The sequence below is a fragment of the Mesocricetus auratus genome, unplaced genomic scaffold (assembly GCF_017639785.1).
Source record: "Mesocricetus auratus isolate SY011 unplaced genomic scaffold, BCM_Maur_2.0 Super-Scaffold_6731, whole genome shotgun sequence".
Lineage (NCBI taxonomy): Eukaryota > Metazoa > Chordata > Mammalia > Rodentia > Cricetidae > Mesocricetus > Mesocricetus auratus.
The window spans coordinates 6,399,553-6,411,625 of record NW_024429185.1 but is presented as its reverse complement, the minus strand read 5'-3'; the positions used below and the strand labels follow the sequence as shown (position 1 = coordinate 6,411,625).

At 43.7% G+C, this 12,073-nt stretch overlaps 1 protein-coding gene across 6 annotated transcripts in view; it reads right to left on the bottom strand.

Moving 5' to 3' along the window:
- Positions 1–12,073, bottom strand: part of Psd3 (pleckstrin and Sec7 domain containing 3) — a 435,804-nt gene that overhangs the window by 30,092 nt on the left and 393,639 nt on the right. For all 6 annotated transcript variants that reach the window (XM_040742209.1, XM_040742210.1, XM_040742211.1 and 3 more), the window contains 3 exons: positions 11,793–11,950; positions 10,124–10,268; positions 3,029–3,172 (listed from right to left, as the gene is read on the bottom strand). In XM_040742209.1, coding sequence (XP_040598143.1) covers positions 3,029–3,172; positions 10,124–10,268; positions 11,793–11,950 — 447 coding nt within the window. The remainder of the gene's footprint in view (positions 1–3,028; positions 3,173–10,123; positions 10,269–11,792; positions 11,951–12,073) is intronic.

The window sequence follows — 12,073 nt, the reverse complement described above, 5'->3', positions numbered from 1 at the left end:
AGGCTAACATGAAATTTTCTTTGTTTTCCGTAGATTTCTTTAAGACCTAAACCTATCCATTTACTGGAATTTCTAATTATTTACTGTGAGTGAGGGCTTTCAGATATTCTTAGCCATACAGAGAGCTATGAATTTGGCTTGCCATGAAGAATAATTTGTCCTCAAAGCAACCTGGGATATAGCTGAAATGCATAAAACATAGGAACACGCCTGGTGTTGTCACCAACAATTTAATATCCTGCCAAAACAAATGCGCTTTTCTTTCTGAGCTTGAGAAAATGACAAGAACTGTTCTGAAACCAAAGGAGGCTTCTAGATAATGACCTGCCATGGAGTACGTGAGACTCAATCCTCAAAAGCTAAGAGAACAGGTCCTGTGGTTCCTCCTGAGTGACAATGCAGGCTGGCTTAGCTCCTGCCTCCTGTCACTGACGATCCACAGGCTCTGTGGACCTGCAGGACTCTTCTCACCTGCTGATGGGATTTGCTGCCACATATGCATCTGTCCCTCCATAAAGGACATAAACTTTCTGAATGCACTCATTTCTCTCATGCCTTCTTTATATGCTGTGATAAAAGTTTCACTGAGTCACTCAGCTGATTTTCAAGGACCTGGTAAATAGGATCTGGGGTAGAGCTATAAACAAAATACACAAACTGGGCCACTTTCTATTCAGGAGAGTCACCTGCATTCTACTAAGGAAAAAAAGGGAGGGCCTCCACAAGCACCCACAGGAGATCAATTCTGTGGCTGAACTAACAGCATAGTAGATTCCCCAAGACCCATTACTTCAATTTTCATCTGAGGTAGTAATAAACAATGAATCACTTCTCCAAGAGTATTTACTCATCTCACAGAAACCCTTTTTAATGACATTTCGCACAGGAAGGACCCCTTGGACATTCCAATTGACCCAGGTTAATGCAGCTTGACAGACAATTCAACACACTTGACACATGAGCCTGAGTCTGACTTTAATTAATGAGTGAAGTCCTGGAATACTGCCTTCCTCGAGGAAGCAATGATGACAAGACCTACCTTCCCTAAAGCCAGTCTAACTTCAGTGCTCAGGAAGTGGAACTACTGTTTCTTGCTGGGCTCCATTGTCGGGAAGACGGCCCCACAGAAGATCCCACACACTGGTCTTTCGTGCTAGCAGTGGTTACCTTCCTGTGGTCTTGCAAGGGCCTCACCTCCTGGGGAAAAACTCTCCTCCTAGAGTCAAGGGCTCAAAGCAAGGTGCTGAGTGTTGGAAGCAAGAGAGTGAGGTGTTTGGAAATTTAATTAGAAAGTGTGAAACAAAAATGAGTCCATAGTTTCAAGTTATTCCAGAAGTGTGAAGAATAATGATTGCTTTTTGAGAACTCACATTTCCCAAGAATGAACAAGCCTGGCCAAAGATGAGCTATTCACTTTTTTTTCATTGATTTTTCAAGTCTTTTGCTGGTCAGGCTTCAGTTAGTTTTTGTTAACAAACTTCCTTTCAATTTTTATTAGACTTTTTTTGGACTGGACCAAGGACTTCTTTCCCATGGAGAAGAGTCATCTATGGCTCTACCATCTAAGTCTATCTTACATGTAAAGGCACAGCTCAAGGAGCAGCTTCAACAAGCATGTACAGGGTCCTGGCCATGTTGCATTGGGGGCCTGTGGAATCTACTTCAGACACAACAACAGAAAAATACAAGCTCAATGCAGAGCCAACCTACAGTGAGTTCCATAGCAGATTGACTTTTATGGTGGGTGTAGAGCAGGATTTTCATAGGAGAGATTTGGGCCTTACCTTGAAAGATAGCAAGGAGGAAAGAATGAAAACCATAGGAAGAACATTGGAGGCAGAAGTAGCCGAAGCAATGTATACGATGGGGCGGGAAGGGGCAGAAATATTACTGCTGCATGTGGAGAGAGTCATGGTCTAGAAAGAGGGAAAGGCAAATCCTCTCAGATTCGTGTGTGAAACTTTATCTGGAAGATAAAGGGGATCTGGGTGTAAGAGCTGGGACAGCTGCGGAGCAGGTGACACTATCAGTGAGGGTGGCCCTCAGAACAGGAAAGAAAAGGGACTTTGAACGAATTAAAGGCAGGAAAGACAGCAAGAGACAACTGCTAGTTCCCGTGAGGCAGAAGGAAGGCCGGCCTGGTGCAGAGGGGACACCCAGCCAGCGGCTGTGGCAAAGAACCCCCCAAAGACGGGATCGGGATCCGAGTGCTCAGATGCCCCAGTTTCAATCCCGAGGAGGAACTGGCGTTACAAATGGGAACGAGGGAGAATGAGGACATGGAGCCCGACAGAAGAGTGTGAGAAAAATGAGAAACTCATGGCTTACACGGTTCCCCGGTTGCTTTTCTTTCTTTTTTCTGATTTTTAGGAAAAAGCAAAGCTGCTTTAAGGATCTGAAGGTGGAGGTCAAGAGGGAGAGCTGGAGGACACTGGCTACGATTTGAGAGAAACTGTAAGCAAGGGTACACATGGGAAGGTGCGTTCAGTTTGGTTGGGAGTCTGCTGCCTTTCTCATCGCCACACCAGCAACACCAGAGGAATGTGAATGAGCCAAGACCTAATTAATCAGTGCCCCTCTGGAAAGCAGGGCGGTGAGTGGTGGAGGAACGTGTACTGATGTCACCTAGCAGCAAGGGTGTGCCGGAGTGAGCAGATGCCTCCTATCACCCTGCGGCTCATTTCCTCCACTGTTCTTTCTTTTGACCTAAACTCTGTTGGATGAAACACACGGTCACAGAAAGCAGCTGTCCTCCTGGCAGGCTTCCTTTACTGTTGTTCTTTTTTTAACCCTTACCTCAGGTGCACACTCTTCCTACTAGGAGACCGACTGTGTGAAGTGCACTTTAATATTTATTTGGTGCTTAAATAAAATCCCAAGCGCCAGAAGCTACAAGGACTCCTATTATAGGAAGATATCCTAAGTTGGAGCCAGGACAAGGCAAGCACACTACCATCACTGCTATGAGGGGTTTACTTCACAGAGGGATCACAAATCAAGCACCCAGTAACACCTAGGCTCACAATACCTCAAAGTCCAGATAGTGATCTTTGAGCTTGTATTCATCGACATCCTTGGCTTTGACCTTCTTGTCTGGGGGATACGAGCGGTGCTCAGCCAGCTCAGTGGTGATCTGCTTCAGCTTGCTTTCATGGGATTTCAGCTGTTCCTCCTGCAGGAAATTATGAAGTCGTTCAGTGTTCGGAAAATAATCAAAGAGAAGCACAAGACGCCTGTAAAATCCTTTCTATTTAATGACTTCAATTTATCAAAATGGTCCAGTGAGTCTTTGGTTATAAGTCCTTCCAACTGTGTTAGCCAGTGTTGGCATATTCCTTCTTAGGATGTAACAGAGACTAACATCACTGGCCAACCTCTTATTACAAAGTCATACCATTTCTTTTTTTATGTTTTTATTTAAATTAGAAACATGCATGCTTCAAATGTCAATCCCAGCTCTACCCCCCTTGTCCCTCCACCAGCCCCCTCTCTTGCCCCCAGCCCAATCCCCACATCATTCCCCAGGGAGTGTGAGGCCCTCCTTGGGGATATCTCCAGAGTCTGGCATTTCATCCAGGGCAGGGCCTAGGCCCTTCCCCATGTGTCCAGGCTGAGAGAGCATCCCTCCATGTGAAATGGGCTCCCAGAGTTCATTTGTATGCCATGGTGAGCACTAATCTACTACCAAAGGCCCCAGAGATTTCTGAGGCTTCCTCACTGACACTACATTCATGGAGTCTGGATCAGTCCCCTGTTGGCCTCTCAGCCATCAGTCTGGGGTTCAAGAGCTCCCCCTTGCCCAGTCAACTGTCTTTGTGGGTTTCACCAGCATGGTTTTGACCCCTTTGCTCATCACTCCTCCATCTCTGTCACTATTCCTGGACACCATTTACATCACCTTAGTAGTATACTACCGACATAGCTAAACTGTTCAGCTCTCTCAGAACACACTGACAATATTCATTTGTGGGAAAACTAAGAGTCAATGGGCCTGACAGCTGGCCTAGAGCATGGGCAGTAGATATTTCCTGACACCCCAGCCTGGGTCTGGCAGAGGGCCTTGACCACAGCAGACGAGAGATGAAGTGGACCTATGGACAGCTACCACATTGCCTCAGCAGATGCCAGCTCAGGGCATCTCCTCCCCTGGGGCAGGGTTGGGGAGTATATAAGGCTTACCCCTCCCTGGAATAAACTGAGCTTCTTGTTTCAACTTGTTCCTAATGCCTGTGTTGTTGACGTTGCACCTACTTTCCCCTACCCCCCAGGGACACCTGTTGGGACCCTACAACATTCTTTTCTTCTTTCTTTCTATTTTGTTTTTTGAGACTCAATGAGTAGAATAGGCTGGCCTTAAAACTTATTCACTACCCTCTTGCCTGCACCTCCTGAGTGCTGGGATTATAGGCCCATAATACACATCCAATAGCTTTCAACATGCAATTCTATGGCATCCCTACAATTGTGCAACTTCTTAGCATTCTGCTTTTCGATGAAAAGTGTTCAAAATCCTGAGCAATTCTACATGTGCAGTATAAAACAAATGGATGGCAGATGAAAAGGAGTTAAAGGAACCAACATATTTTACATAACAAAAGCATGAGTCTATATCATAAAAATTTTACGGCAGAATAGAGATGGATTTTAAAGCTATCAGAAAATTAATAATTACAAAACTAAAGACTATGTAATATTTTAAGAAAAAGTTACCCAGAAAACATGAGTCAAATACAGTATCATGGAGTCCTCTAACACAGTGAGATTCCCTAGAGCCCAAAGAAAATAACCTGAACATTTGAGGTCATTAAATATAAAGTAAAAAATGAAACGTAAACTAAGAGAGTGCAAAAACAGGAGCGTGGAGTGAAGGATGAAAATAGGACCAGAATCATTTGACGTACCAGGTACAACAAAATACTCAAAGTAGTCCTAGCAAAAATTGGAGAGAGATATATTTAAGATTTTGGAAAACCCATCAATTGTGCACTAATAAATAAAAACTCTCAAGAGGGATTTGTTTATAATTTTTCATTCAACTATTATGCTCTGACAAGGAGTATATAGACCATGTTATATATGGATCCCTTTCTAAAGTGTATATGCTGAGGGCCTAACCCCTATGTACCTCTCCTTGAAAATGTAAGCTCAAGGCCAGTGAGATTGTAAGGCCCAGTGTCCTTAGGAAACACTAGGAACCTGACCTCTCTGCATGCTTGCTTCACAGCAAGGAAAGGCTAGAAGGACAGCAGTCATCTGCAGCCCAAAGGGAAGTGTTTCAGACTCTGACCCTGCTGGCACCGGGACATTGTATCTGCAGAGCTTCAGAACTGTGAGGACACATGACAGCACGGAAGTTATGGGAAACTGCATGCAAGATCCTTGCAAAACTAAAACCAGAATTATTAGATGATCCAGCTGTCCCAATTCTGGTATATACTTAAAGGAATGAAATAATATAAAAAAAATGCATGCACTCTCATTACTCTCAATGTCTAAAATATGGGCATAAACTATGTGTCCAACAATGTGACATATATATTCATCCTTAAAAAATAAAATTCTGGTCACATACTACAACATGAAAACACAATAAACACTGTACAAGAGTTTACTTATATGGGAAATTCAAAAAAGTCAGACCCATGATACTAGATGGTGGAATAGCGGCTATCTAGGCTGGGGATTGTGAGGATTAAGAAAACGTTGGCCGAAGATCAGTCAGGACAAATACATTCAAGAATAGAATTCAAGAATTCTATAGTATATCATAGACAATGATTAATAATAGTATGATACATAATTCAAAATTTCTTATATTTTTTGGTTGTGAGCCTAGCCTTTAACAGCTTAGCAATCTCTCCAGCCCTTAAAATTTCTAAAAGAGATGTCAAATGTTCTCAACACAAAAGTGGCACATATATCAATTAGCTGGATTAATCATTGCATAATGTATGCATACTATAAAATCACTCTGTACATATAAATATAGACAATTCATATTAGTCAACTAAAACTTAAAAGTTTTCATTTTCTCTTACTTAATAGTATTTTTATTTTGAAGGGTACTTTATGCTTTGTCTTTTAAATTTAATTAATCCATACATTGCCTAGGCTGACTTTGAAGCAGTTCTCTTGACTCATTCTCCCAAGTAGCTGAATTAAAGATGTGTTCACTGCCCCTGGATTTAACATTTTCTAGTTGTATTAACAGTATTCATTAATGAGGGTCAGCATGACATTTCAATACATGTATACATACATACATACATACATACATACATACATACACACACACACACACACACACACACACACACACACATACAGGAGGCCATGGCATGAGTGACTGACTGCCGAAGTGTGTATGGGTAAGGTGTATAGTCTGACCAGTGAGGAAGGCCGTTCTGTCATACCATACACATTCCCAGTGTCTTCTCGGTGGACCCTTAGCACTCCCATCCTTGGTCAAACCACAGGACTAAAGGAGGAATTCGCTGGGCTGTAGCTCAATAGTAGACTGCTATCCTGGTATGCAAGAGGCTTTGGTTTAATACCTACCACCTAGTCAGAGGTGGAGACTTCAACGTAAAAAGGGAGCACATGACTCTTGTTTCTTACCAGCATTCGTCTTGTGGCTTGCCATGAGTTAATGCAGTATTTAGTTCTCATGACCCTTCATTTCAAACTTTTACACAGGAAAATGATTGGAGTTAAAGACAATAGGAATAGACACAAGAAACAGTAACTTTAGGAGATGTGGGTGCTCGGAAGTGGTGAAAGACCTAAGGCAGGCAGAGAGTGCCACTGTCATGAGTCTACATGCCACCCCCCCATTCTTCCTAGTCAGCTACTGCCATATCTGAGACACACGCACAGGTCCTGGCTCAGTCTGGGTCTTACTCATCGCACACAGCTGCAAACTGGGCCTGTGGTACAAGTTCCAGATCATTCTGTGCCCACCAAGATTGAAAAGGACTGCTTTGGTGGCTAAGGTGTGTGTAGTGGGGCATGACATTCTGCTTGGACAGCTACACTAAGAGGAGGAGGAAAACTTTATATTTTTAAAGTAGTCTCTCCACCCCCCCCCCACACACACAGAAGAAAAATGTACTCTGGCAGCTCTACGGCAAAAACAACAGAGAAGGTGACTCCCACACAGCAGGGCTGTTCAGGAAGAGCTCTGCCACACTGGCAGCAATCAGTCTTAATAATTCAGGCTAATATGTTTGGAGGAAAGACAGGAACAAATTAAAGAGAAGCCCAAAAGTGACAGGATAATGAACAAATGTGTTTAAAAGCAGCAAACACTCTTAATTGAACCTTTAATTTTTCCTAACACTATTTTTCCAGAAGAGTGCTCACTTATTGTTATAAACTTTAAGAATTCAAATTATGAAGCAGGAGACTCCAGGGGATAGAACTAGGTCCTCTGTATGTGGGAGACAGTTGTGAAGCTTGGGCTTTCTGAGGGGTCCCTGGCAGTAGGTCCACAATACAAGCCTGGTACATGAGCTAGCTTGTTGGAGCCCATTCCTTAGGGTGAGAAGCCATGCTTAGTCTTAACGCATGGGAGAGGGGTCTGGCCCTGCCTCAACTTTGCGTGTCAGACTATGTTGACTCCTCAAGGGAGCCCTTACCCATGAGGAAGAGTGGTTTGGGGGTGGTCTGGGAGGAGATGGGGGGGTGAAGGAGGGGTGGGAGGGAGAACTGTGGTTGAAATGTAAAATGAAATTTGAAAGAATAAATAAATAAAAACAAATTACACAAAGCCTCTGGTATTCAGGGAGGCCGCCACTAGACTGGGGCTCTGTGGGTCTGAAGTTCTCAGGTACACAATTGCGGGGAAAAGCAGTGGCTCTCAACAGGAGTGGACACACTCTCGCCTCAGGGAAGATCTGGCAATGTTTCACCGTATATACTCTATGTGACATTTAAACGCCACTCTTCCCTCATGCCTGGTTCTTTCTATCCCTAATACGTTTGAAGATGAATTTCACAGCGAAAGTAATGTTTATGCGCACATATAGTAAATGTCTAAAAGAAGGCCAAAACATAGGGTAATCTTTCCTGAAGCCATGTCACTTTCTCTTACTGGTGGCTTTTTCTTTTTAACTCTGGAAATCCTGTGCCCACTTCCTCTCCATCTTCATCAGCTTGCATTCCCTCATCAAAAAAAGACCAGTATAGATTCAACCCCCATCACTGCAGTCAAAATATTCTCATCAAGTTCAGCCAGTGACTCCTCTGCCACCTAGTAGAACCTACTTCTGTCTTTATTTTATCTGACTTCCCTTCTGCTTTTCTTAATGAAGATACACCATAGCTGGCTATTCCCACCTAAATAACTAGAGAAACTCTTTCTTTAGTGCCTTAGTCTGTTTCCAAGCCCTGGCACTATAATAATCAGGGTCAGAAGGAAGACAAGGGTCTTGGAAAGGACTTCATGGAGAGGCAGAGTAGGGAAATCAGGACACAGTGAGGCAAGGATCCACAAACCAGGTTAGGAACCAGCCAGTCCTCAGCTCTCAAGCCTAGGTGGCAGTCTTTCCTCCTGTCTTTCCCTGCCATTAGAACTGCCCAGTCACATGCTCAAATGGTTCCATGTCTATCCACAGCTAGCTTTTAGGTATTCTCTTCCGGATTGCTAAAGCTCCTTCAAGGGCCTTTGTGCTTCTAGTACTATCTTCTTTAAACTCTTGTCATAAAGTAACAATCATAATGTCTACATTACAGATTGGATCACATTCTTATTCTGTTAGAGGCTATTGTCTTGAGGACACTGGGCAGCTACCAAAGCATTCAAAATCCTACTCATGGCAAACATGTGATGGTTTGGTGTCCCCTCCAGTATGTCCATGGAAGTTTAATTTCCACTGTGGAGATAGGGAGTTAGGCCTGTGAAGAGGTGACCAGGCTGAGTGAGTTTCATATTCGAGGATGATGGAGAATATTGTTTTGAGTAGAGATGTGGGCTGCTAAGAATCAGTTTGACACCCTCAACTTTCTCCTATTCAGCCTCTCGTTCTCTTCTCCAGCTGATGCTCTACAAGAGTGCCATAGGGCAGGATGACCCTGGCCTCACAGGAAAGGAAGTGAATTTTGTTTTTTAAATCAGTTACTGACTCTGGTATTCTGCTATAGTAGAACAGATTAGGACAAAGTTCTTCTATGATATAGCCTTGGCTTACCTCCTCAGAGGTTGTTCTGCTTGTCACAAGGCTTCTCAGGCCATAGTAACACGGACTTAGCTCCTGTACCCAGTGTTTTCCCTCTAATCATTCTATCCCTTGTGTCACACACCTAAGTATACTAGCTTGTCTTCCTTTAAACTTCTTAGTAGATCTTTCACCTAGTACCTTTGTACCATCCAGAATTCTGGACTTAGTATTCTTTATGGCCAACAAACTGAACTACAAGGAACCTGCTTCTTAACATCAGGGTCTGACCTACCAGTTGGATGCAATGTCTTCTGTAGTAAGAAACAAAAAGTTTGTAAAGATATTGAAGTAACCTCCCAAACCCTTTACTGGTCACGGGTAGTGGGGCTTATTTCAGGCATGGTTAATGCTGGCAATGCCTCCGATGATATCTCTGAGGGGGAGCAGGTATGATGATAATCTATAGATTAATCTGACAACAGCAAAGACATAAGTTTATGTAAATGAGCCCAGAAAAGAGCTCCAGCTCTTTACTTTGATGAGTTTAGGGGAAATGAATGCTATCACCTCTTCCCTGAGGGCAAGGAATTAAACTGGAATTACCCCAGGGTCTCACTCTACAGTGAGAAGGGAATCATGGAAATACTTTTATATTCCTCCATAAAACAGTAAATGGAGCAAAACAGTAAATGGAGAAAGGGTGAAAAGCTCATTACCAAGCCAGGATATTGCTCCAGCCCTAGGCATGTGACAGAAAATTAAGACTGAAAAAAAAAGCATGCAAAGGTGTTTGACGTGGAAAACAGAGTACATTGCATTTGCCCATTTATGTACTTCACTCTTACAAGGCTATATTAAAAGACAGAGTGAAATATACAGAACCTGCCAATATTAAAAATTAGTTAATATTAATATCATTGTAAGACATGTTTTCCTAAGTGCAGAGCCTAATCACACTGGCTTACCTGGGATAATTTTGTTGTGGTGGCTGGCAGAAGTGGGCGGCTAAACTTCTTCTGAGAGCCAATGGCTGCTGGGAATGGTGGCGCAGAAAATACGGCTGCAACACAGTTAATTTTGCTTATCCACCCTTGCATTTCCTCTGGACTCCTAAGAGAGGAAGGCACGTGGATGTTAGGATAGCGCTGGATCCAGGCAGAGTGCTCTTTGTCTCTTTCTGATCACTGACTTCAAATGGCACTTTATGATTATTTGTTCTTAGAGTAAAAGTTCATTGGGGGTTAACATTCTCAACAGGGCTCATACGGGAATCAAAGGCTATAGAATGTCCTCAGTGCAAGCTTGTGACTCTCTAAGATACATACAGAAAATGGGATAGATGCTATGTAACTCTACCTCTTTATTTTTCTTTTCTTTTCTTTCTTTTTTTTTTTGGAAGCTAGTGTAGGCCAAAATCAATTAAAATTAACTCATCTTTATTAATCACACATCTTTTTTTTTTAAGGATAGAGGAGGTTTAATTTACTATTTTTTTTCTTTAAATTTAGGTTAGAAACAATCTTGTTTCACATGTCAATCCCAGCTCCCTCTCCCTCTGCTTTTCCCCCTCCCTCCCCACCAGGTCCCCCAGTTCCTCTCTCAATCTCCAGTCCGATCCCTGAGGAGGGTGAGGCACTCCATTGTAGATCTCCAGTAACTGTCATTTCATCCAGGGCAGGGCCTAGGCCCTCCCCCAAGAGTCCCGGATAAGAAAGCCTCCCATATTGTGGCATGCGCACTCAAAAGTCCATTTGTATGCCAGGGATAAGTACTACCCAAGGCCCCATAGATTATTACCCAGTAGAAGGAAGAATAAAAAGACATGCCTGGTGGCGCATGCCTTTAATCCCAGCACTCAGGAGGCAGAGGCAGGCGGATCTCTGTGAGTTCGAGGCCGGGCTAGACTGACAGCCTCCAAAACAATACAGAGAAACCCTGTCTCGTAAAACCAAAAAAAAGAGACATGCCTGACCACTGTGGAAAAGAGCTGGACAATTTCCTCAAATATTAACTGGATAATTTCCTCAAATATTAACTACATATTTACAACACAACCCAGTAATTCTACTCTAAATAGGTACAAAAGAGAGATGAAACACTGATACACAAAGATTTGTATGTCAATATTACTATGTATGTATGATGTGTGTGCGTGTGGGGGGGTGTGGGGGTCAGTGGGGGTGTGGGTGACAAAGCATGGGTATGGAGGTTAGAGCTGGTTCTCCCTTTTGTCCTTTACATGGAGAGTGGGAGGAAGAAGAGGAGGAGGACAATGCAGAGGAGGAGGCGGAGGAGAGGAAGGAGGAGAAGGAGGAGGACAATGCAGAGGAGGAGGCGGAGGAGAGGAAGGAGGAGGAGGAGGAGGACAATGCAGAGGAGGAGGCGGAGGAGAGGAAGGAGGAGGAGGAGGAGGACAATGCAGAGGAGGAGGCGGAGGAGAGGAAGGAGGAGGAGGAGGAGGACAATGCAGAGGAGGAGGCGGAGGAGAGGAAGGAGGAGGAGGAGGAGGACAATGCAGAGGAGGAGGCGGAGGAGAGGAAGGAGGAGGAGGAGGAGGAGGAGGAGGAGGAGGAGGAGGAGGAGGAGGAGGAGGAGGAGACTAAGACCAAATAAGAACAAAAGCAACAAACATACTGGGTTTGGAAAAGCAAGACCCTCCAGTCGGCAGTCTTGAGTTTAAACACGTTCGGCTTCTTCTCGTAGTCGGTGGCCTTGGATGCTAGGGCGTGGTGCACACTCACTGCATTTTTCAAGTCTTCCTCTGACAAAGCCTTCTCTGGCTTATATTCATCCTGCAGATGGATATGAAGAAAAGAAGCGCAAAGTATGACCACTGTTTGAGCTTTCTGAATATGAAATTAGAGGAACACACTTTAGAAAATCCATGGGAAAAGTAAAATGTGGAGTGCTAACTC